This window comes from Hypanus sabinus, chromosome 4 (genome assembly GCF_030144855.1).
Source record: "Hypanus sabinus isolate sHypSab1 chromosome 4, sHypSab1.hap1, whole genome shotgun sequence".
In the NCBI taxonomy this organism is placed as follows: Eukaryota; Metazoa; Chordata; class Chondrichthyes; order Myliobatiformes; family Dasyatidae; genus Hypanus; species Hypanus sabinus.
Genome location: NC_082709.1, coordinates 60625541 through 60649906, shown reverse-complemented (window position 1 = coordinate 60649906; position 24366 = coordinate 60625541). Strand labels below are relative to the sequence as shown.

The window sequence follows — 24366 nt, the reverse complement described above, 5'->3', positions numbered from 1 at the left end:
TCAGGCCAACTTGGAATTATATCACTTTAGGAACAATTCTAAATCCTGGCACTGTTTCAGCAACTTCATCAGAAGGACCACAGTGATTTAAGGCACATCACTCACCATCATCACAGGGAGACAATAAATTCTGGACTTGCCAGAGAAGCCCTCCACTCCACACACGAAAAAAGAAGTCACAACAGAGGCTAAAAAAAACTTCCAGAAATTGTCACCCCAGACTTAAAACATATCTTCAAAAAATACTATTGCCTCAAATGCAAAGCAATAACTAAAATATCTAGGGTAAAAATAGAAAATGATGCAAGTACTTATCAGGTTAAAAAGTGTAAGGAGAAAGAAACTGCCAACAGAGAAAGTGACAAATGTGATGTAGGGACACTGATTTTGAAGTAAATGAAACTCAAAAATACTGACTGCTGGAAATCTAAAATAAAAATGGAAAGTGTTATTCTTCCACATGAAATGTTGACTGTTCCTCTTCCCATGGATGTTCTCTAACCGGCTATTTCAGGAATCTGCTATTGTTTCAGATTTCCAGCATCTGCAGTTTTTAGCCTTGATTAAATTGCCTGCACTGCAGGTGCACTTTCAGGTGCTGCTGAATGGTTCCCCCACATTGCTAGCACAGGCTTAACAGTGGACTGCAATATCCCATCACAGATCCCTTATCAAATACAAGAATTCTGTTTAAATATCGGGTTAGCCCAAGACTGAAAGAGGCCCATTCGATTTCTGACATCTGTATTACAGGTCAAATTTGTGTTGATGTTCCTGATTTGTTAGTAAGTTATTGATTGCTTCAACAAGACAATAGACATGGTTATCAACCTCAGGAGAACTCACAGCCCTCCATACATCAGCAGCACAGTACTGGAAATTGGGAGCAGTTTCAAACTCCTGGGAGTGCACATCTCACATAACCTCTCATAGTTTCAGAACACATCCACCACAATATATATATACATACACAGAAAGGTCTGGAAAAGGGCAGCAATATTATGAAGGATCCCATCCACTCTGTTCATGGACTATTTGTCCCACTCCAATAAGGGAGGAAGCAATGTAGTATACATGCCACGACCACCAGACTCAAAAACATTTACTTTCCCCAAGCAGTAAGGCTGATTGACACCTCTACCGAGGAATCCATCCCACAACCACTATTTTATTATTTCCTACTATCAGAGTAACCATATGTACAGACACTACACTCCTGTGCCAAGCGTCTCTTTATGGGCATACAATGTGTATCAGCTGTCTTGTGTATTTATAATAATTATGATTTTTTTTTAAAATTGTGTCATCTTATTGTGCTTTTTGGTACTGCATCAGATCCAGAGGAAAAATCATTTTGTTCTCTATATTTGTGTACTGGAAATGACATAAAATAATCTTGACTCCTTAAAAGGAAAATATGCTCCAATCAAGTTACAACATCACAACATTGTGAGGCATTACAATCTCATTCAGTGCTGATTATTCACTTAACACAATTTTTTAAATGGCTATGAACACAAGAGTAAAATGTTTCCTTGGGAAATTCATAGTAAAAATTTCAGGAGGTCTTATTTGTGGCAAATAAACCAAATGAATGCTCATATGTTGTGGTCCCATCAGGGGAATAAAAGTGTTTTAGCAGAAGTTGTGGTCCCATCAGGGGAATAAAAATGTTTTAGCAGAAAAAGTTGGAAATGTGTGAAATAACTTTATTTATGCAATCACCAAGTTGTGTTATATCTCAAGACCAAGAATGCATGAAAAGCCAGCGGGTATGCAGGTGCATGCCAGCAACGGTGCAAATTGTAGTAACTGGCATTATCAAACAGAAGGGTTTCGGTTTCACTTCACACCAATTCAAACCCTTTGTAACTTTCTGAGGAAAGCTACTGAAGATGAGGGACCTCTCTGAATATCCTCATGACAGTAGATTGACTCTTGCAGCATTTCAAGGTCTGACATAACATTGACCAATCCTTTCACTATTTTACAAAATGCAATATTGCAGTTGAATTTCATAGATGAAATGACACATGGAATGAAAGTATTTTATAAAAAAGTATCAGATAGGATATTCATTAAAACAACAGGATACTTATTTTTTTTTTATTCTTCCTGGAGAGATAATGCTCCTAATGTAGGTAGGTGGTCCGACTGTGGCTTTCTGATGCTGGGTCCAGATTATCATGGTTAGTGGGCAATCACAACAATGAAATGTTGGCAAGATCCTCACTAGCTCTGCAGATCACAATAAAAGGGTGGGATTTAAAACTCTTCTAAAGTTCCACTCATAAGCCGTTAGTGCGAACATCACAGGACAACTCAGAACTCAACATAAGCATTGTCCTCAATCATTCTTCCTTTACTTCTCAGCGACATGAACAGTGGATTAGCTTGAGGATGCGAACAACTTTAAAATACCTGCCCCACCCCTACACCTGGCTCTTGGATAGATCACCTGTCCATTTATCCAATTATATCCAGAATAAATAGGTTTTAAAAAGAACTTCCAAATCCACAGCCACACAAGTGTGATGATACATACTGTGGAGAAAAGCAGGGATTTAAGAAAACGGTAACACTGGTGACTCAAAACTTATTCGCCTCCCATTCTTGTAGGAAGTCTAAGGATGTATGAAGAAGATATGTCCCCATTGCAGTTGTGTAGTCTGTTGAATGTGTTGTGATACAGTGGCGTTTCTAGAACACTACTTCACATTTAATATGGCACCAGCAGTGGTGTAGTAGGCTAGCCTGCTGTCTTCTGATGTGACAGCCTTTGGAGCTCTGCAGAACATCATCATGAGAAATGGATGACAGATCATACTGGACATATGGCTTTAATGCACGCAGCACCGCCTCCCAGCATGGCCTGGCTTTCTCTTCGTTCTCATTCTTAGTGCAGCATACAAGATCGACATGGACATTCATGGCACCGGCAAATACTGTCACTGAGGCAGCAGTAGCAATAGGCAGTCAGAGCACTGCGCTCACATATTATAGGCCACATAAATGGGATCAAGCTGATCAGCTAGGAAACCATCCCGAAGGTGCATCCTCTGCTTCTCACCGCGTGAGTTGATGGGAATCACCCCAGGGTCCACCACAACCACCACACCTACAATCAGATAATGTTCTTCTAAAACAACATTGGTAACCAAGGCAACCAAGTCCAGTGCTTCCTGCTCAGAACCGTCCAATTCAACCACAACAACGAGCAGGTTGGTCCACGTAAAGACAGCACTGTGGAGGAACAAAGAACAAAAATTAGGAACACATAAGAAAGGCATTGTGCTGCTACTCACGGTGTGCTTAGGGATACAGTTATCCACATAATGCATGAAATATATTTATGATTATGAGGATAGGTGGCACATTGATAACACATGATCAACTTCTTTGCTGTACCACCATCCATGGGTATCCGTCGCAGTTGCTTAAGGAACAACTTGATGAATGAGAAAATAAAGCTCTCTTTAAAAGGAAGGTTGCCCATCCACTCGAATTCTTTATCTGTAATTTGAACAGATGTAGTTGTGGTCACATCTGCACTACTAAGCTCGGTTTCATTTCACACCAATTCAAACCTTTTATAACTTTCTGAGGAGAGCTAGTGAAAAAGAGGGACCCCTCTGAATATGCTCATGACAGTAGATTGACTCTTGCAGCATTTCAAGGTCTGAAATAACATTGGCCAATCCTTTCACTATTTTACAAAATGCAATATTGTACTGCTGAACTAAACTGGAAGGGCACACTTGCATGGTTTTGACTGGCAATCATCTCCTCATATTTAACTATGCCCTCTGGCATACAATCTCCATTACTCAAATTTTTGAATGAATTTCAGTTTTTAACTGTGCTGCTGTTTTTGTGTTCTTGGAAAGAAATTTCTACTCTTATCAAGCAAATTTCACTTTTTCACTGCCAACACTTGGAAGACCTACTTCTTTCACATAGTCTTTAATCCACCAGATGAGCAGCCATGTAAATTCAATTTTTGTTCCTGCAATCAAGAGGTTTTTTTGTGCTACTTACCTTCAATTTCCATCTTACTCTAGATTCTACTACCAAATCACTTCACTTCTCTGCCTTCCACCAATCCATTGACTACCCATGGCCACTGATCTATCACTGCTCCATTCTCTTCACAATTCTTCCATCTTGCAGACTAATACAGGGTTTGACCAGGTACTTAAGGAGTTGACGATTCCTAGCCTACTACCCCCACCAGGTGGAGGTGTCAAGCATAAGGGGTCATTGTCTCAAAATAGGTCAATATTCAAGACTGAAATGACAAGAAATTTCTACATACTGAAGCAATGATCTTTGGGAGGTTAAAAAAAACAGCTAATCTTCTAATTCTTATGGGCTTATCCCAGTTCTTTGGAATCTTCCCAGGTCTGAATGCTTTAAATAAAAAAAAAACATTGCTCAGATGGTGTCTCTGAAATGTGCAGTGATTTTGTGAGTTCACTTTTCACTTTACTGTAAGTCACTGTTTCCTTTCTTATGCTCTGTTTGCTGAAGGCCCAAAGATCCTATTTCTTTGAGTCCACACCTGGAAGCCTTCTTGCATCTCTAGTCTATGAGTTGTTGTTCTAGGGTTACACTCTGGTGGCACAGAGTCAATCCTCCTCTTCAGCCTTCTGACTCCACACTGATGCTGGTCCCTGACACTGTCCTCCTTCGATCCATTAGATCGCCACATGAAATAAGAACCTGGAAACTGGTTTATGCGTATTTCATGTGACAGTCTTCCACTCCAGTGCCTCAGAGATTCTCCCTAATGTTTTAATTATGTTCATGATGTTCTCTTGGAATTTGCCTTACATATATAATCAGGATCACCTTCTGGCTGAGATCAAGTGTAGTGTAGATTCTGCAGGTCTATTCAGCTAATTTTATCCGCATCTTTTCATTTCACTCTCTTCCTCATCACTCAGATGTGCTATCTTTTATTCCTCTCCTTCCACAACTCTATCCTGACTCATTACTCTCTTGTTGAGATCTATACTCATTAAGCAGTAGTCAAGCAAAAGAAAGTCATTCCACATCCCAATGTACAGTTTACATGATTTGGAAAGAAGAATTTTAAAGCAAAATTGTTAGTGAATCAAGCTTCTATCAATTCATCATTCTGATATTTAATTTACAGTATTTATGCCGTACCATTCAGCAATGCTCTTGTGTGTTCTGAGCACTGAGGTCTCAATATCAATGGGATGATAACGCATTCCTCTCAGCTCCAGAGTCTCATCCAAGGACCCCACCACATACAGGGCATCGTGACGTTCTGTAACAGGAGACAGCTATCACATATCCAGAGAATTCAGTCTGAGTTAGCTCAGAGCAATGCTCCCTCCAAGGTAGGGGTGGCCAACTTTTCACATTCCATGCGTCAACTTTTTCATGCACGAATTCAGATATGCCACACAACTCTTGTACCCCCATTCAATTCTTGTAAAAATGTTAATAGAGACATATTTAGCATTTTTACATGATATATTGATTTAATATAAAAACAAGATAAACATTACTTACCTTAATGAGACTTTTAACAAATATATTTTGTCTTCTTTTGATTTCTTCTTTTTCTTAATCACATATTCTTTCCGTAACTCAGACCCAAGCACTAGCTTCAGTTTTCTTTCTCTTTCAGTCTGATGTTGTGTTTTATAGTGTCTATTAAGATCGTGTCTTCTATTATGTGAGAAAGTGTTTTCACAAACAATGCACAACGGTTTTCCTGACGGACCCGCTATAAATAAGAACTCATTTTCCCACTGTTCATTGAATTCACGCTTATTATCACTTTCTGCTTTTCTTTTGCACTGTGATGGGTAACTGAATGTAAAAACTAGGCTTAATTTTTGAAAAAGTACAAAACTGCAAATGTTCACAAAAGACAAACAAAACACAACTCCGTAGCGCACAAGTGTCAATTGTAAACTGACTGTCAAAAACCTGCGATCCATCACACCTGGCGCCTCAAGATTAAACAAGTATCAAATGTTGTATTGAACAGTTATGGAACAACTGCAGAACAGAAGTCTTTCTTTCCTAGTCTGACTCATTGAATTTTTTTAAAATTGAAAACAGATTAATGTGAAAGAAGATAACATTCACCAAAAAATGTGCATGAAATAATTAAATCACTAAAAATAATTGCTAAGTTTTAGATTTATTCTCAGCAAAACCCATTTATAGCTCTCAGCTACTTGAATTCCTGTTATAGACTTTTTTTCCTACAATTTCATTTTTGGTTAATACTTTTTGCATGAGTAGGCTTACTTTTTTATTATTATCACTGGGATACAAAGCGTCACTTCTAATCATCCAATATGCCACTTTTGGCGCATGCACCATAGGTTGGCCATCCCTGCTCTAAGGTGTACGCCACACATCTTTTGCTACCAGCGCACTGTGTACAAAAGGTCATCAATCTCAATGGCATGTTAAGTCCATTTCACAATCCTATACCTTCATTCCAAATCGTATACCTTCATTTTCCGGTTTTTGATGTGGATGGTGTTGACGGTTTCTGATTACTTGTCTGCAGATTTTAGAACTGGCTTATTTATACAGTTTTTATTGACAAAATTATTCAGTGTGCACGTTTTTGTCACTGGCCAAAAAATTGCACAGCACGAAATTTTGTGCACACAGGTCATTACAAATCAGAGGGAACATTGGCTCAGTGTAACAGATAAGAACGTTCTCCCTTAAGTATATGAATGTCTTCATTTCCTCAATTACCAAAGTTATATTTTTGATGTAACCACAAATGCATCCTACTATAGCCCTGAACTTCTACAGTTTTTTGGTAGTTGCCACAGTTCAGCATATGCCTCATATCACACAACTCCCGGAAAATGTTCCTCATAAATATACTTATGATTAATTAATTCAAAAAGCCAAACCTTTGTCTTACTTTATTTCCATTGCCTTGAATGGATCTGAAAGAGATTCTATACAAGGTCAACAGAAATAACAAGTGAATGGTTCCTAGTTGACTTTAAATCAGAATTTGATAAAAATATTTTCTCTGCAAGTGCTCGTTTTTTCTAAACAAGTTACATTACTCATCCATGTCACAAATCTCAAATCTCACGCATTTTAATCCTTGTAACAGTAGACACTGTTCTGAAATGGTATAACTTAAACTTCTTAACATTCCCATTCTACCAGCATGCTGTTTGAAACTTAACAAATTTACTGAAATTTAAATTAATAAATTATAATAAACAAAAGAATCAGCACTTCTTTTTCTTGAAGCACACCAACTCACCTCCAGTTGCGTCAGTCAGTTCTGTTCTGCGAAGAAATCCAAGATACCCAGTCCGTGCCCACAAAGTCTGTGTATCTCCAAAACTGAGTTTGGCGTTGAAGTGGTCAGCGTGCAAGGACTCCTCACCGTAAACAGTGTAGTACCCAGTGGCATTATGTGGACTGCTCACCCAGATCTGTCAGAATCAGAATCAGGCTTAATATCACCATCAAAGGTCGTGAAACTTGTTAGCTTTGCAGCAGCAGCACGATGCAATGCATAATAAGAGAGAAAAAACCTTGAATTATATTAATAAAATATATTTTTGATACACAACCGTTAAACTAAATAAGTAGTGCCAAATTAAAATTTAAAACTAGTGAGGTAGTGTTCATGAGTTCAATATCCATTGGATGGCAGAGGGGAAGAAGCTGTTCTTAAATCTGAGCAGGAAAGGCAACATAATCACTATTTCCTTCAATGAACAAATAATGAGTGAAGCTAAAAACCATTTTAATTCACAGTCCTCCAAAAACTAAATTTGGGTTAACAATGTATAATGCCCTGGTTAAGACTTCTATTGTTCTTCTGTAGGTATTTCATTTCAGCAGTTTTCTGCAGAAGCAGTGTGTCCTGCTCGTAGAACGTTTTGGTTTTGGCTAAAGATACGAGCTTAGGATTGTTGCATCAGCCAATCAGGAAGGTGGGACCAGGAGAAAGTTCTAGAGAGAGTGTGGCGGAGAGAGATTTGTGTTGGACAGTAGTCTCGCTTGGGATTTTTTTGCAGGCACCGCAGAGTAGGACAGAAGGGAAATGTCACAGTATGCCGTGGTAAGGGTAGTCCCCATTGCAAGAAGAGCTTTGTGCAGATGAATGGCTCTGAGGAGGGCCAGTACTCCTGAGGGAGAGAACCAGTTTGTTCAAGATAGACTTCTAGTTCAGACTGTGGTGGATGCTTTCACGCAGACCATGGGTTTAGTGCTGTAAAGGTTATATCCGGTTTTGGAAGAGAAGAGCTCCAATAGCTATGAGCATATTTAGACTGGTTTAACTGTAATAGGCCCTTTTATATTTTTTCTTTTCTTTCTTTTAATAACTACTTGATGAAGCTGAAATTAGGAAATATATTTTCTTTATAATTTTATGCAGTGTACAATCTGTTATTTCTTGCCAACTGATAATTGTGTACTGGCAGTATTTACACAGCATTTGCTCAGATCGAGGTTTTTTTTAATCAGAACATCATGATGTTCCCATTTGGTTGAACCCCAAATCACACTGACCCTGGACATATATTGTTTATGGAAGGTAGTCTTCTCATCACTAGGTCACGTGGCTGTTAGCAAAGTTAGCTATCGAGCCACATTTGCATACAAGCCCGATGAGGATTACATATGTTTGATAATAATAGGTGCTTGTTTCTTGCAAGATAATTAAAATCGAAGCCAAGGTGAAGAGAATGCCAGCTCTAATGAACAAGCTCTGCATGCATTATCACTACCAGTAGTGTTGCAGCTCTCATGATTCTCACACTATCAAATTTTATTTATGCCAAGATTCTGGTATTCCTTACGAAGTATTTCAGGTTTCCACCGAGGTACAGTGAAAAACTTGTCCTGCATATTGCCTACACAGATCAATTCATAACAACAATGTATTGAGGTAATACTAGGTAAAACAATAAAGAGTACAGAAAAAAGTGTTACAGTACAGGCAAAATACAGTGTGGGTAGTAAGGGCAAGGTCATAAACCAAGACAAAGATCACAGGGCTGACAGATGTTGCAGGATTTGCACAAGTATAGTGTTATTCTCCTTTAAATAACATAAAAGTGAGCATTTAAAGTTAGGGAGTTGCATCACCACCACTTATACTGTTAGGTTCCACCTTATCAGAAATAATGGAATGCAAGCTCTGTCACAGTTATGTGTAACCAATTCTGTCCCTAGCTTCACTTGAATTGCCTTTTTGATTTCACATCAGCTTTTATATAGAATAGATCTTTAGATTTTCCTTTAAAAAGGAGACAGGGTTGTATGTCAATGGAGGGTTTGAAACTCTAAGGTGAAAACAGAAAAAAGTTTGAGAATGTTTGTACTAATCGAACATTTTGAAGCAAAAAAGGAGTACAGCATTGACAGAACAGATAATAAACTGGTTTTCGAAGTGTCACCACAAATGACAGACGGCATCCCACGCCACCATTTATAGGGGAGCCAGTGCACAGCACAGCCTGTGGGCAACAGCACAAAACTGTGCAATTATTAATTCATCTTGTTTGTGAAATCTTGTCATGCCAATTAAGTGTCAATATGCATTCATACAACAATGCATCTTTGATGAAAACAGTACATATCAATAATTGTGGAAACAGCCCCCCACCACCAGGTTCAGGAACCGTTATTACCCCTCAATCATCAGGATCTTGAAAGACTTCATTCAATTTCACTTGCCCCATCATTGAAATGGTCCCACCCATCAATGGACTCACTTTCAAGAACTCTTCATCTCAATGTTCTTGATATTTATCGCTCATTTATTATTACTATTATTCCTTTCTCTTTGTATTTGCAGAGTTTGTACTGTTAGACTGTGGGAGGAAACCAGAGTACCAGAGAAAACTCACGTGGTCTCAAGGTGAACGTACTAACTCCTTTTAGGCAGCGGCAGGAAATGAACCTGGGTTGCTTGTAATGTAAAGCATTGTGCTAACCACTCACTACGTTACCAAAAGGGAATCTAAAACTAAAGGTCGTGGATCTAAGGTAAGAAGAAAAAGATTTAAAGGACCCAAAGGGCAACTTCTTCCACACAGGAAATGGTGGGATTTTGGAAGGAGCTGCAAGGTGAAGCTGTAGAGGAAAGGATAACCACAATGTTGGAAAGACGTTTGGGCCAGGATAGAAAAGGTTTAGAGGGATATTGCTCAAACACAGGCAAATGGGACTAGCTGAGACAGACAATGCAGTCAGTATGGATAAACTGGATCGCAGGGCCTGTTTCCATGCTCACTGACCCTACACTTTTGAAGTTGTAGAAAATGTGGTATATGGCTTTGATTGACATTTGATATTTTACAATCTCACCTCTCCAAGGTGTGAATCTCCCAGCGGGCCTTTTGTCTCTGGGTTAGTTATGATAACCTTTACTCCAGGGAGAATCTGCAAAAGAGATCAAAAGGGCTAAGCTTAAGATCAGTACATTAGTCCAGTTGCTTTGCTTTTGATTCTGCTGTTAATTCTATTACACTTTAAATATTTTAGAAAAAACTCAGCAAATCATAAAATTCAAGAGAAGCAAACTTAAAATTTCAGGCCTATGTCCAAGGCATGTTTGAACAAAAGTTAAGGATTGATGCATTTGGTTTTATTGTTGAATTTTAAACCTTTTCAACCTTATTTTATCGATTAACACTGGGATCAAAAGGTATTTGTATTCACATTCTGAATAATCAAGGTAGTGAAATATTTGAAAAAGGAATCTAAAATGTTACATGGCCCAGTGTTCTCCTGTTTGAAAGATAACCAATACATTTAATGCCTTTCTATCACAGTCATATCTCCCACTGATTATTGTAATGAGCATGACCAATACTTCTCTCAACTTAAATGAAAAACAGTACATGGGAAATACTTAGCAAATTAGGCAACATTTGGAGAATAAAGTTAACATTTCAGGTGAAAGACCCTTTGTTAGAACTGACGAGGGACTCTTGACCTGAAACATCAATTCTGTTTATCTTTTGAAAGATGCTGCCTGAGCTGTTGAAGACCTAAGGAATCTTCTGTTTCTATTAGTGATTTTCAGCTTTGCTTTTCTCAACTTATTTCTTAATTCTCCTAAACTTCAAATACAACATTATTCTTAAAACAACACATAATGTTGGCAACACTTATTCCTGATTTCTCTTATCTGCTTTTCAACTGTAACCTCCCACATTTTGAGGCCTGACTACTCAGACATAAGATTAAGATTTTACCAACTCACAGCTTTCTAGTGCACGTACCTTTCCCGATTCCATTAATGGAAGACTATGTGGAGAGCCTCTCTCTACCAAGCGCACCCTAGAACAAGAGAAGTTATTTCTTTAAAAAAGCATTCTTTTTTAAGAATAAGAAACAGTATATTAAAGAAATATACATAAACATTCCCTCCAACAGGAATTACCATTTTAAAATGACTTACTTTTATCATGCATTTATCACTTTCGAATATACGCTATTCAATATATTCAGAAAAGAGAAATAACAGCCTCAGGATCTGAATCTCAATACTATTATTTACATTCCTTCATTATGCTACTTAACAAAGCTCATGAGCTATAGATGTGTAGAGAATAAGCTACAGAGCAATTTGAATACAATGAGGAGATTAAGCATATAGCAGTGCCAGACCAGGAGCCAATGTATAAAAGATGAATGGGTCTAGGTTACATCCTGTGGCTGATGTAATGCTGTATTTGCCATGATGAGCATGCCATGTAAAAGCTTCCTTATGATTTCCTTCAAGTACTGCAACATTAATGAAAGGAAAGAATTCTAGCAAACTTTATGAGCAGTCACAAAACAGAAAAACACAGTACAAGAATAATAGTGCTTCTGCTTTAGCCAATTCACATCTCAGCAGCAGTTGCTGTAAAGAGTGGGTAAATTTTTATCTTTACAACTTCACTTTTGTTGCTCTACTTGCCCCAATATTACCCCCATATGCTTTGTATCATCAATGCTTTACTCATTCAATCCTCCATTTATTCACAAACTTTCCCATTTGATCTTTCCTATGCACTTTGGAAAGCTATACTGTGGCATGTGGCTGCCTGCTTACATCATCTCTATTCTAACAGCCTGCCTTGTCGAGTTTGGTGGTGGAGCAGTAGCACCACGGGGGATATAACACCGGCTCTTTACTGCTATCTCATAGATAACCTATTGTCTCAGAGAGCTCATCACAGGAGACAGGATTAAACTTTTATAATTTGAAAATGATAAGACTGAAAGGAAAACAGCAGGGCATTGCAGAAATGGTTCTTTAACAGCAGTTAATCAACCTCACAGTTACCCAAAATAGCTGTCACCAAGGAACATTCAAAATTACAGGGCTATCAGAAGCTTTATTTATACATCAAAAATTCTTACAAAGCAATGTTTTGTCATTCAGACACCACAGCAGTTTGCACTTTCAGGATGAAAAATCCCTTGACTTGCTATTTGCAGGGTGTTTGAAAACTCTCTAATTTGTCATCATATCCTTATACTTTTCTCTATTAATATGACTAACCCATTGATAGATTTAAGGGGCATCTCTTCGAGAGTTGTATTACAGTTGAATGTTTGCTATAAATTTCGACCAAATTTTGGTTGCTTTTTTACAATACCGATGCAACACATCCATGAAAATAAAAAAAGGAGCCAGATTGTAAATTTTAACAGGTGTAAAAGGAAGTTTTATTAGTGACTGATATTTTTTTGTTTGTAACGGTGACAGTATTGAGTATTCCTTTAATTAATATCCATTTTCTCAAGACAATGAGTGCTGATATAGGAAATCGATAAACTAAAACAATGACATATGTCAGTGATATTAAACTTGATTCTGATTCTGAACTGGGTTTAAAGGTCAGGCTGATGAGCAGCCAGCAGTGATCTGCCAGAGAACACACATTTCACCACGTTCTAAGCTTCCCTACTCTTCAGTTACCATTAACACCTTTTGTTGCTTTATTTGTCCTAGTATCATCCCAATTTGCCCTGCACCATCAATACTTCAGCTTTAACTATTTCATAAACTTTTCCAACTGTCCTTTCCTACCAACATTCTGCACCCATCTTATTCCCTGCCTATGTTCTTTCATATTTGAACTCTTAAATATATATCCAGACTCAGACTAGGACCTCTTCCTGTTCTAATGAAAAATCAATGAACCAGATCATTAAAAGTTGAATATTTCCAACTTTTCCTTTCGTTTCCACTTTCTGTCTTCCACTGCATTTTTTTCTTTTGTTCAATTAACTATGTTTTCATTCAAACATTCAATACCAAAACATTTCTTGCTCCATATCTCTTTGAAAACATGAAACTACATGGAGAAAAACATACAAATGCAAACTTTATGTCTCCATTTAGCTCTAACTCACAGCAGCAAAAAGGCCAGAATAATGAAATGATTACTGGCAGGGATATTGAATGCTTTGTTTTCAATAGGGAACAAAGATCCTCGACTTCCTGACTGGGAGACCTCAGTCAGACCGGATCGGGAGCAGCATCTCCAACACCATCACACTGAGCACGGGGGCCCCCAGGGCTGTGTGCTCAGTCCATTGCTGTTCACTCTGCTGACCCACGACTGTGCTGCAACACACAGCTCGAACCACATCATCAAGTTCACTGATGACACAACCCTGGTGGGTCTCATCAGCAAGAACAACGAATCAGCTTACAGAGAGGAGGTGCAGCGGCTAACAGACTGGTGCAGAGCCAACAACCTGTCTCTGAATGTGAACAAAAGAGATGGTTTAAAAAAAACATAAAATGCTGGCAGAGCTCAGCAGGCCAGACAGCATCTATGGGAAAAGGTAGTGACGATGTTTCAGGCCGAAACCCTTCATCAGGAAGGGTTGAAGGGTTTCGGCCCGAAACGTCGTCACTACCAACTCCCATAGATGCTGTCTGGCCTGCTGAGTTCTGCTAGCACTTTGTGTTTTTTAAAAATTTATTTCCAGCATCTGCAGATTCACTCGTGAGCAAAAGAGATGGTTGTTGACTTCAGGAGGGCACAGAGCGACCGCTCCCCACTGAACATCGACGGCTCCTCAGTAGAGATCGTTAAGAGCACCAAATTTCTTGGTGTTCACCTGGCAGAGAATCTCACCTGGTTCCTCAACACCAGCTCCATTGCAAAGAAAGCCCAGCAGCATCTCTACTTTCTGCAAAGGCTGAGGAAAGTCCTTCTCCCACCCCCCCATCCTCATCATATTCTACAGGGGTTGTATTGAGAGCATCCTGAGCAGCTGCATCACTGCCTGGTTCGGAAATTGCACCATCTCGGATCGCAAGACCCTGCAGCAGATAGTGAGGTCAGCTGAGAAGATCATCAGGGTCTCTATTCCCGCCATTACGGACATTTACACTATATACTGCATCCGCAAAGCATACAGCATAATGAAGGACCCCACGCACCCCTCATACAAACTCTTCTCCCTTCTGGGAAAAGGCACTGAAGCATTTGGGCTGTAAAGAGCAGACTATGTAACAGCTTCTTCCCCCAAGCTATCGGACTCCTCAATACCCGGAGCCTGGACTGACACCTTACTGCCCTATTGTCCTGTTTATTATTTATTGTAATGCCTGCACGTTTTGTGCACTTTATGCAATCCTGGGTAGGTCTGTAGTCTAGTGTAGTTTTTTTTCTGTGTTGTTTTTTTATGTAGTTCAGTCTAGTTTTTTGTACTGTGTCATGTAACACCATGGTCCTGAAAAAACGTTGTCTCATTTTCACTATGTATTGTACCAGCAGTTATGGTTGAAATGACAATAAAAAGTGACTTGACTTGATATGATGAACATGACATTGGAAGAGCTTCAAAATTGTAATGAAATATTCAAAACAGAAAAAGGAACAATAATTAATAAAATAGATGTAATAAAGCAGATAACATTCTGGTCATGTGTCACTACACATGCAATAGAAAAAAATAACAAAGCAAATGTCATAGTTCAATGGAAAAGTGAGCAGTGCCAAAAGATTAGCTGACAATTAACAGAATTTCTTTACACAAAGTGAAATAGAACATATCAACGGAAGTACAGATCAATTAGCTTAACATTTGTGAAAGGTAATTAAAATTTTGCTCAAATGTACTAAATAAACAATCAGAAATTCCACTCAGATTAGCGCAATAGGATAATTAAAAGGGTAGTCAAAATGGCATTTTATGCTTGATCAATCTTATTGAATTTCTTGTAATAACTAGGGAGATTAGAAAAGGGTTATGAAGTAAACATAATGTGTCAAGAATACAAAGATATTCAATAATGTTCTGCATAGTTGAATCATGAATGTGAGAACGTGCTGAGTCATGGGATAAGAGGCGGAACAAGAATAAACTGGCTACAAAACAGATGACAAGAAAGTAGGAGATTAAAATTAATTAACTCAGATTAGCAAAAGATGGTTGGTAGTGCTCCACAAAAGTAGTATTTAGGAAATATTTGCATTTCAATTTATTTCAAGCAAATTTGACAGAACTGGTTAGGTTTTGTACAATGCCAAATTTCATATAGCAGCCATTAGGCCATATTTACATACAGAGCACTGGAAATGCAAGTATCAACTATATACACAGATGTTACCAGAAATGAGACTCCTTGTATCATGAATTATTAATCAGCCTATGTCTTTTCACAAGAAAAATCGTGATTACATTAAGACTGTAATGTTTGGCAGGTACACAAGAAAGCTTCCACTTGTAGATGAGGTTTAGTCTTAGGTCCATACAGTAAATCTAAGATTACAGTAAGAAATCCAAAAGGGAATTCAAGAAACAACTTTTAATCAGAGATTGATTAAAAAGTAAAGCTCACTATTATAAGAAGCTGAGGTGGCTGCACATAAAGCAACGAGAGTACATGGAGGAGAGTGGGGCAGGAGGTCCCATCAGAGTGCAAATGCTGACTGGAAAGGCGTCTATCTTGGCTGTTAATCGTGAAACAGATTGATCAAACTTTTAATCTGTCAAAATCAGACACTCCATAACTCACCAGAATCTAAAGAGGATGATGCTTGAAACAAAATAAAAAATACAAGGAGAGAACACAACAAATAAAAAATCCAAATTAATAGCATAAGCATACCTGTCATGTCGGAGGGCTCTCATATCCACAAAGACTGTAGTTGGATCAGGTCCAGATGTTCCCTAAGAAAAAGTATTGATATCAACATCAGATGTGTTCAACAAATGGAAAATACAGTACATGGCTTATTGTAAATTGTTCTATTAAACCTAGATGGCACAATATTTTTTGGCACAAAATACTCAAAATTGAAGGATACTATTTATATAACCATGAGTAAATATCCTTAAATGCAAATTAAGCATTACAGACGCATTCAAAATAGATGATACATTTCATGATAACAAGATCCTTTAGCAATTACAAAATAACATTTGGATTTAATTGTATGTTTCCCTCCCTATACTTGCTCATCCAACTATTTTTTTAAATGCTTTGTTATTAATGAATTTCTATGGCAAGTAGTCCCTACCAATTTGCAGTGCTTAAATGAGACTGTGCTCTACAAGTAAAATAACTTTTCACAGGTAAAATATTCTGCAAGACAAGTGCAGGAGAACCAAGTAGACACCACTGATAGATGCTTGCTGCTGACCTAACAGGAGCTTGGAATTAAAATTGATTTGATTTTCTGTCTCATCGTACAGGACAGCACCTCATTCTAAGGCAAGTCCAGGTGGGGCTAGAATGTTTGCCTGCCATGTGTATTCCAATAATACACATCGCTAAAAATATGCCATTTTAGCTTTCAAACACAAACATGATAAAATAATGTGAACTCATTTTCAAACTATAAACAAAGTCATGGTATCTACCATTCATCAGTGGAAAATAAACCTAGGGTTAACAAGAGAGGAGGTTAAATAACAAGATAATAGGACGATTCCGACCACTGTTAATAGGTAACTACCATTAAAATAACGGATAAAAATTATTTCACCCAATGCCATTATATCTGTTCACTTAGGTTCTATCAACAAGTCACATATTTCCTTTTGCACGATGAATTTCCACTGAAATGATTCTTTCCAAATCATTCAGCTTTAAAATAAAGAAGCAATTCTAAGCTTTATCATTTTGCAATAAATAAATTTTAGATAAGCTTTCCAGCTGGCATAGATGATAATCTGGGACAAAAAAAAGACACAAAAATTACTCTACCTGCTCAGCCAGCTTGCCCAGCCTGTGTGGCTGAGAGTATGAGGGAGGAGAAAACGAGGAAAGGAGATGACACAGGTCAGCCCACAGAGAGGAAGGGACAGCCAGATTTAAAAGAGAGAGAAGCATAAGCAAGAGACAAGAGACAAACAGAAACAGCAAAACAGTTACTGAAGACACTGGATTAGTGGTTAGCAAAAAAAAATTACACTGCTGCTTAAGTACAGAATCCAAAGAAACTACGGACAAAGCACAGCCATTAATTAATCACAGTGGAATTTTCAAGAGGCCAATGGCAAGGGCATAACACATTATGTACATCATAAACAGAACTATTCTGTCACATCTCCTCAAACAGTTTCCTCTTGCTACTTCCATAGCCACCACGACACAAAATTCTGAGACTTTGCTATGAAATCTGAGACTCCTACACCAGAAGTTCATTACATCAGAATGATAGTGCCAATTAGTCTAACATCACATTGATACACTGGTGACTTGATTACTATTTTCTTGTGTGGGATAGGGTTGTAGTTGCAGGGACCAGTGACCATTTTCAAAGGATAGATCCATGGCTCTGGACTGATCAGAGAAAAATTGTGGGTATTATCTCCTAAGGTGCATAACAGTTTTACTACATATTCACTTCCTGTAATTTTCAAACTGGATATACAGATCAAACTTGTAGTTTCGCCTAAGATAAACTTGGGGCAGTTAAGTATTCTTCAGAAACAAGGAAGAAGTAGAAGCCTGTGGCATTGCCTAGGCTGAGGGTTTACTCTTCTCTGAAAGATATTGACATATGAATAGATTTTCAGTTTAATTTAGCTTATATCATGAAATTCTCACCTGTAAGCAGATGGCCACATTGACCCTGCAGCCAAAGGTTGTACTGACAGCTCTCAGAGATAGTCCAAGATCCTTAAATAACTTGGAGAAGGACTGTGTAAGCGCTATTCGTGGTCGCTCCTCTGCAACCACCATGCATGTTCGAACACAGGACAAATTTACACCTTTTGCCTTGGAAAAAGAAAACATGGTCTTAAGATCATGACAGTGCAGAGATTATGAAAGCAGTAACATTTCTTAGATTTATGAAGAACAGGTAAGGTGATTTCTTTTTGTAAAATATGCCACTTAGTATAAACCTCAACAAGATTAAATATGATTTGAAAAGACAAAGTGTTGTCATCTAGCTAACATAGCATACTTCAACAAAAGACCCAGTCATTGACACAATTTGCCAAGTAAACTCCAGATTCACTACTGGCTCCTACCTTGAGTGCATCTGTTTGTGCACCAAGTCCTTTAGTGCACATCTCCATTACAGAGTAGGAACAGAAAGTCACACGCACTTTGTACTGACTAACTGCAGAGAGCCACAGAGAGACATTGCTCTCCAATTCAAGGGGAGGAACAAGGATGGACTGATGACCTGAATACACACTAGGAAAAAAACCAAAATAATTATGAAAATTTGTATCTGACATCTTTAATTGTGCTCATAGTTCAACCTTAGACAATTGATAAAATAAATAAATTATAAAATAAATGTGAGAACATACAGAGAATGGCTTTAATTTTCTTTCACTTAAATTGGTTCTTTCCATGCTGCTCAAATGTGTTTAGAGGCCTGTCATTAGAGCACCTTAAAACTGAGTGTCGCTCTACATTTCTGATGCTTCCCCATAGTTATGTAGCAACATCGCAAGCTGAGAAATCAAATTTTAGCAGACTGAACTCATACATCAATATTCTATGCTATCACAGCTTAAGTTTCAACATGTTGACTTGCCATGCTCTGTAATCACCTATTAATACCAAACCACTTAGAAAGAACACATTGCACATTAGTTTCAGCTCAGTTAATTAAACTAGAAATTTGTTCTTTATTTGACATTACATTAAATCATAAATAATGAACATCAGTAGTTAGAGATCAAGTCTTTAATAAGCATGTTTCTTCTCAACAAGAAGCGCTTACAGGTAGTGTTATGGTTTGCAGTGTCACAATTGGTTTGCTCACGCAAGGACTGTGTATTAGCATAAAACAAAGTTACATTTTAGAACAGTCTTTTGGTTTCTCATTATCACTAATTTGTATGAAAATATACGTTTTTTTGCACTTGCAGGCACTGACTTTGTTATAAATTGAAGAATTATGTAATTGCCATAGTAGAGTTAATTTCCTGTAGTTAAATTCCTGCCACAGAGTCATACCCTTTGAAAATAGGCCACCATGTCAATGTGAACCATTGGGCACCCATTCAAATTATCATTATCTTGCAATACTTGACCAGTTATCTTCTATGCTTAAGTAATTTGAGTGTTTGTCTACTTCTTAAATGAATCCACACATTTTCACAGAGTATTCCAAGAACTCAACACTCTCTGGGTGAAGGAAGGTGCCCTCAGAACCCTTCTAAATCTCTTGTCCCTTACCCTAAATTTATGCTCCTCTGATTCTGGGAAGAAGTTTCCTGCAGTCTACTTTTTTTTTAATACCCCTCAGTTTTATATATTTCAGTTATATCTCTCAACCTCCAATGCTCCAGGGAAAGCAAACACAGACTCTTCAGTTTCTCCATTCCCTGCAACATCCTGGTGAATCTCATCTACACTCTCTTCAGCACTATCATATCTTTCCTATAGAGTGGTGACCGGGAGTGCATGCTGTATTCCAGATGGGGCCTGACCTATATGTTATAATGTTAAAGGATAACTTCCCTTTTCTTGTATTCAATGTCCTGAGTAACAAAGGGCAGAATCCATTTGCTATGTTACCTACCTGTCCTACCACCTTCAAAGAGACCTTTCAACTTGTAAATCAAGGTCCCTCTTCAAAACTCGCTAGGATCCTACCATTCATGGTGTATGTCCTAGCCTCAGTAGTATTCCCAAAATTAATTACCTGATATTTATCTAGATTAAACTCCATCTGCCATTTATTAGCCTAGTTAACCAATACATTATTATATATAGTCCTGCAGACCAAGTCTACACTTCATACAATCAACTCCATCAATCTTCCTGTCACCTTCAAACTTAATGATCATGCCCCCTACCTCCACCTTATCTCTCAAGGACAGCTTCTACCCGTGGTTATAAGACTATTAAATAGATCCCTAGTACTAAGTTGGACTCTTGACCTCACACTCTACTTCATTATAAATCTTGCAACATAATGGTTACCTGCACTGTACTTTCTCGGTTGCTGTTACACTTTACTCTGCTTTGTTATTGTTTTACTTTGTTCTACCTTAATACATTGTGTAACAAATTGATCTGCATAAATAGTATTCAAGAAAAGCTTTTCACTGTATCTGGGTACATGTGACAATATACACCAATTCCAATTCCATATATAAAGCTCCTGACACCGATCCCTGGAAAAAAAATCATAAGGAACAAGTATACAATCATAAAAACAACTCTTTACCTTCACCCCATATTCCAGGGAACAGATAACATCTTAATAATCAATGTCTTTAGGAACATTTTTCTTACCTACAGAGGCACCAGAGTGCAAAACCAAGACCGCAATAGGGATCAAGGCAAACTGCAATCTGTCGGGAAGGGTAGAGCTCACATTGCAACTTAATGGAGCGACACATAGCACTAGTTGCTTCATGAGACATCTGTTGACAATAAAGACAATTCTCAAATGAATATGCATTCATGATTGCATTTAGCCTTAAAGCAGGGAAAGTAAAAAACATTTAAAACCAGGTTTGCTCTGAGATTCTAATCATATTAACACTAGTTGTAGAATCAGAGAGTTACAATAGTACAGAAACAGCCCTTCTGCTCAACTGGTCTATGCCCATCAAGAGACTTCATCCAAACTAATTCCATTAGCCAGCATTTGGCCCATAAGCTTCTAAACCTTTCCAATTCATGTACCTCTCCAACTGTCTTAAAAATTTTGATTGTACCTGCCTTAAACACAAATGCAGCAGTCACAGGAAGATATCAGCACTTAAAGGCACACTCCAAATAGCAGCCATATACATTAAGGTTGTTATAGAAGAGAGAGAAGCACTCAGGAAGAGGGGTGACTGAATAAAATCTAGGAGAATAAAGCTAATTCAGTGCCTGCTGCCTCTTCTTCCTCTTCCTCCTCCATTCAGGGCAACAATCAGGAATTGGACAGGAGACCACTATTTGGGTTTGGGTGGGAACAAAAGATGTCACTGCACTTCATACTTCACAGCACCATCAGGGATGAGAGAATTAGGTTACAAAGATACATATCACAAGGAACTTTGCCAGACACCAAGCCTTAGGAACACTGTGTAAAGACTCATTAGAGGGGAGCTTGGAGCAGAAGGGTGTGCAGTGTTGGCAGTCCAAATCCACACTGCCTTAAAGGATTCAGATGGGATGCTTTCATGACAAGGCTGATGTGCACGCATAGTGAAATTGCCAAGTGCACAATGAGACAAGAATCATGAAACAAATCCATTTCTATGCCCACCTCTGCTTACTGGGCCTGAACACCTCCCTCTGCAACTGGATCCTAGACTTCCTGACTGGGAGACCTCAGTAGGTCCGGATCGGAAGTAGCATCTCCAACACAATCATACTGAGCCCCCCAGGGCTGTATGCTCAGCCCACTGCTGTTCACTCTGCTGACCCACGACTGTGCTGCAACGCACAGCTCGAACCACATCATCAAATTTGCTGGTGACACGACTGTGGTGGGTCTCATCAGCAAGAACGACGAGTCAGCGTACAGGGAGGAGGGGCAGTGGTTAATGGAATGGTGCAGAGCCAACAACTTGTCTCTTAATGTGAACAAAAGAGATGGTTGTTGACTTCAGGAGGGCACGGAGCGACCACTCCCCGCTGAACATCGACAGCTCCTCGGTAGAGATTGTTAAGAGCTCTAAATTTCTTGGGTGTTCACCTGGCAGAGAATCTCACCTGGTCCCTCAACACCAGCTCCATAGCAAAGAAAGCCCAGCAGCGTCTCTACTTTCTGTGAAGGCTGAGGAAAGTCCATCTCCCACCCCCCATCCTCATCACGTTCTACAGAGGTTGTACTGAGAGCATCCTGAGCAGCTGCATCACTGCCTGGTTCAGAAATTGCATCATTTTGGATCACAAGACCCTGCAGTGGATAGTGCGGTCAGCAGAGAAGATCATCGGGGTCTCTCTTCCCGCCATTACAGACATTTACACTACATGCTGCATCCGCAAAGCAAACAGAATTATGAAGGACCCCTCGCACCCCTCTTCTCCCTCCTGCCACCTGGGAAAAAGGCACCGAAGCATTCGGGCTCTAACGACCAGACTATGCACCAGTTTCTTCCCCCAAGTCATCAGACTCCTCAATACCCAGAGCCTGGACTGACACCAACTTACTGCCCTCTACTATGCCTATTGTCTTGTTTATTATTTATTGTAATGCCTGCACTGTTTTGTGCATTTTCTGCAGTCCTTGGTAAGTCTGTAGTCTAGTGTAGTTTTTCTATGTTGTTTTTATATAGTTCAGTGTAGTTTTTGTACTGTTTCATGTAGCATCATGGTCCTGGAAAATGTTGTCTTGTTTTCACTGTGTACTGTACCAGCAGTTATGGTCGAAATGACAATAAAAAATGACTTGACTTGACTTGAGAGGTCCTACAGAGTCAAAAGACCATTACCTCCCCTCTGAAATTTGTTCTTAATGACCACTGAGGTGAGGTGCTAAATGCTTGCCCTCTTGTGCAGTCCCAAAAGATTCCACAGCATCATTCATAACAGTTCCCAGGGTTCTGCTGAATGTCTACCATCAATTGATATTACCAACAGCAGACTATCTTGGATACTACTGCTTGTAGGAGCTTGTAATACCAGTACATAAATATTCTGTCATATTTTCAACACCATAACAATGATTACACTTCTCTAGAATATGTCATAAGCCTGAGATAACTTAAAGGCACCCTGATGTAATAAACAGCATGCTTAAATACAAGATTTACTTTAGAGCACATCACAGAAACAGGCCCTGAGGCTCACTGTCCAAGTAGAGAATCAACCCCACCCCCCATGTATACTACATTAATCCCATATTCAAATTCTCTCCACATTCCCATCAGAAATCCTGCCAGATTCTCCCACTCATCTACACAATAAGGACATTTCACAATTATCAATTAACCTATTAACCTGCACATCTGTGGGGTGTGGGAGAAAACTGATAACCTTCCACATACAGCACACAAGGTCACGGCTGACCCCTCTACATCCCTTGTGCTGTGAGATGGTGATGCTGTATACCATCCTCTTCCTCACCACTACTGTGAAATTTTATTCCTTGCAATTAGTCGTAGAATTGTACAGCATGGAAACATGCCATTTGGTTCAACTGGTCCATGCCGACCACAGCAACCTCCCTGTTAGTCCCAACTACCTGTGTTCAGCCCATAACCTTCGAAGCCCACACCCCCCCCCCCATGTACCTATCCAAATGCCTTTAAATGCTGTAATTCTACCTGCCTTGACCACTTCCTCTAGCAACGCATTCCAAGTACTCATTATGATCTAGGTAAAGAAACTAGCTCCCAGATTTCTTTTAAATCTCTCCCTCATTTTCTATCAGTGCTCACTAGCTTTGGCCTCCCAGGCCTGGGGAAAAGAATGACTGTCCACCTTATCCATAGTCTTCATGATTTTATGAACTTCTAACCTCTCGTTTTTCTACGCTCCAAGGAATGAAGATCCAACCTCTCCCTCTCATTCCCTCTAGTTCAGGCAGCATTCTTGTAAATTCTTCTGCACCCTCTCCAGCTTGACAAGGTCTTTCCTATAACTGGGTAACCAAAACTGAACAGAGTACTCCAAGTGTGATCTTACTCATTATGTCTCTGCTTATTTATAAATACAGTGCCCTGAGTGACGAAGGCCAGCAAGATAAACATTTTCATCACTGCTCCATTTACTTCCACAGCTGATTTAGGTGAATATATCCTCTGGTCCCCCTTTTCCACAATCTCATTAGCGGACTGCCGGTCACAGTATAGGATCTATCATGGTTTGAATGTCCAAAATGCACCATCTCATAAGTTGAAATAATTTGTATATAAAATGCCTGGGGAGAATGTAGCTGGTATTTTTAAAAAGTTCACTTGAAATCCAATAAATCTTGCTTTATTAATAAG

General features: G+C 38.9%; 1 protein-coding gene and 1 long non-coding RNA gene across 3 annotated transcripts in view; one reads left to right on the top strand and one right to left on the bottom strand.

Moving 5' to 3' along the window:
• Nucleotides 1–13796, top strand: part of LOC132392810 (uncharacterized) — a 47565-nt gene extending 33769 nt beyond the window's left edge. The window contains exons 2-3 of the long non-coding RNA XR_009511657.1: nucleotides 9845–10035; nucleotides 13472–13796. This is a non-coding gene — a long non-coding RNA (uncharacterized LOC132392810). The remainder of the gene's footprint in view (nucleotides 1–9844; nucleotides 10036–13471) is intronic.
• LOC132392808 (disco-interacting protein 2 homolog A-like) overlaps nucleotides 1664–24366 on the bottom strand; it is a 264557-nt gene continuing 241854 nt past the window's right edge. Inside the window, exons 30-38 of one of the 2 annotated variants that reach the window (XM_059967205.1) lie at nucleotides 20726–20856; nucleotides 18496–18664; nucleotides 18068–18238; nucleotides 16121–16182; nucleotides 11277–11334; nucleotides 10357–10431; nucleotides 7292–7466; nucleotides 5173–5296; nucleotides 1664–3243 (exon numbers count right to left, since the gene is read on the bottom strand). In XM_059967205.1, coding sequence (XP_059823188.1) covers nucleotides 2991–3243; nucleotides 5173–5296; nucleotides 7292–7466; nucleotides 10357–10431; nucleotides 11277–11334; nucleotides 16121–16182; nucleotides 18068–18238; nucleotides 18496–18664; nucleotides 20726–20856 — 1218 coding nt within the window. In that variant the 3' untranslated portion in view covers nucleotides 1664–2990. The remainder of the gene's footprint in view (nucleotides 3244–5172; nucleotides 5297–7291; nucleotides 7467–10356; nucleotides 10432–11276; nucleotides 11335–16120; nucleotides 16183–18067; nucleotides 18239–18495; nucleotides 18665–20725; nucleotides 20857–24366) is intronic. The other variant, XM_059967204.1, reaches the window with a different exon arrangement.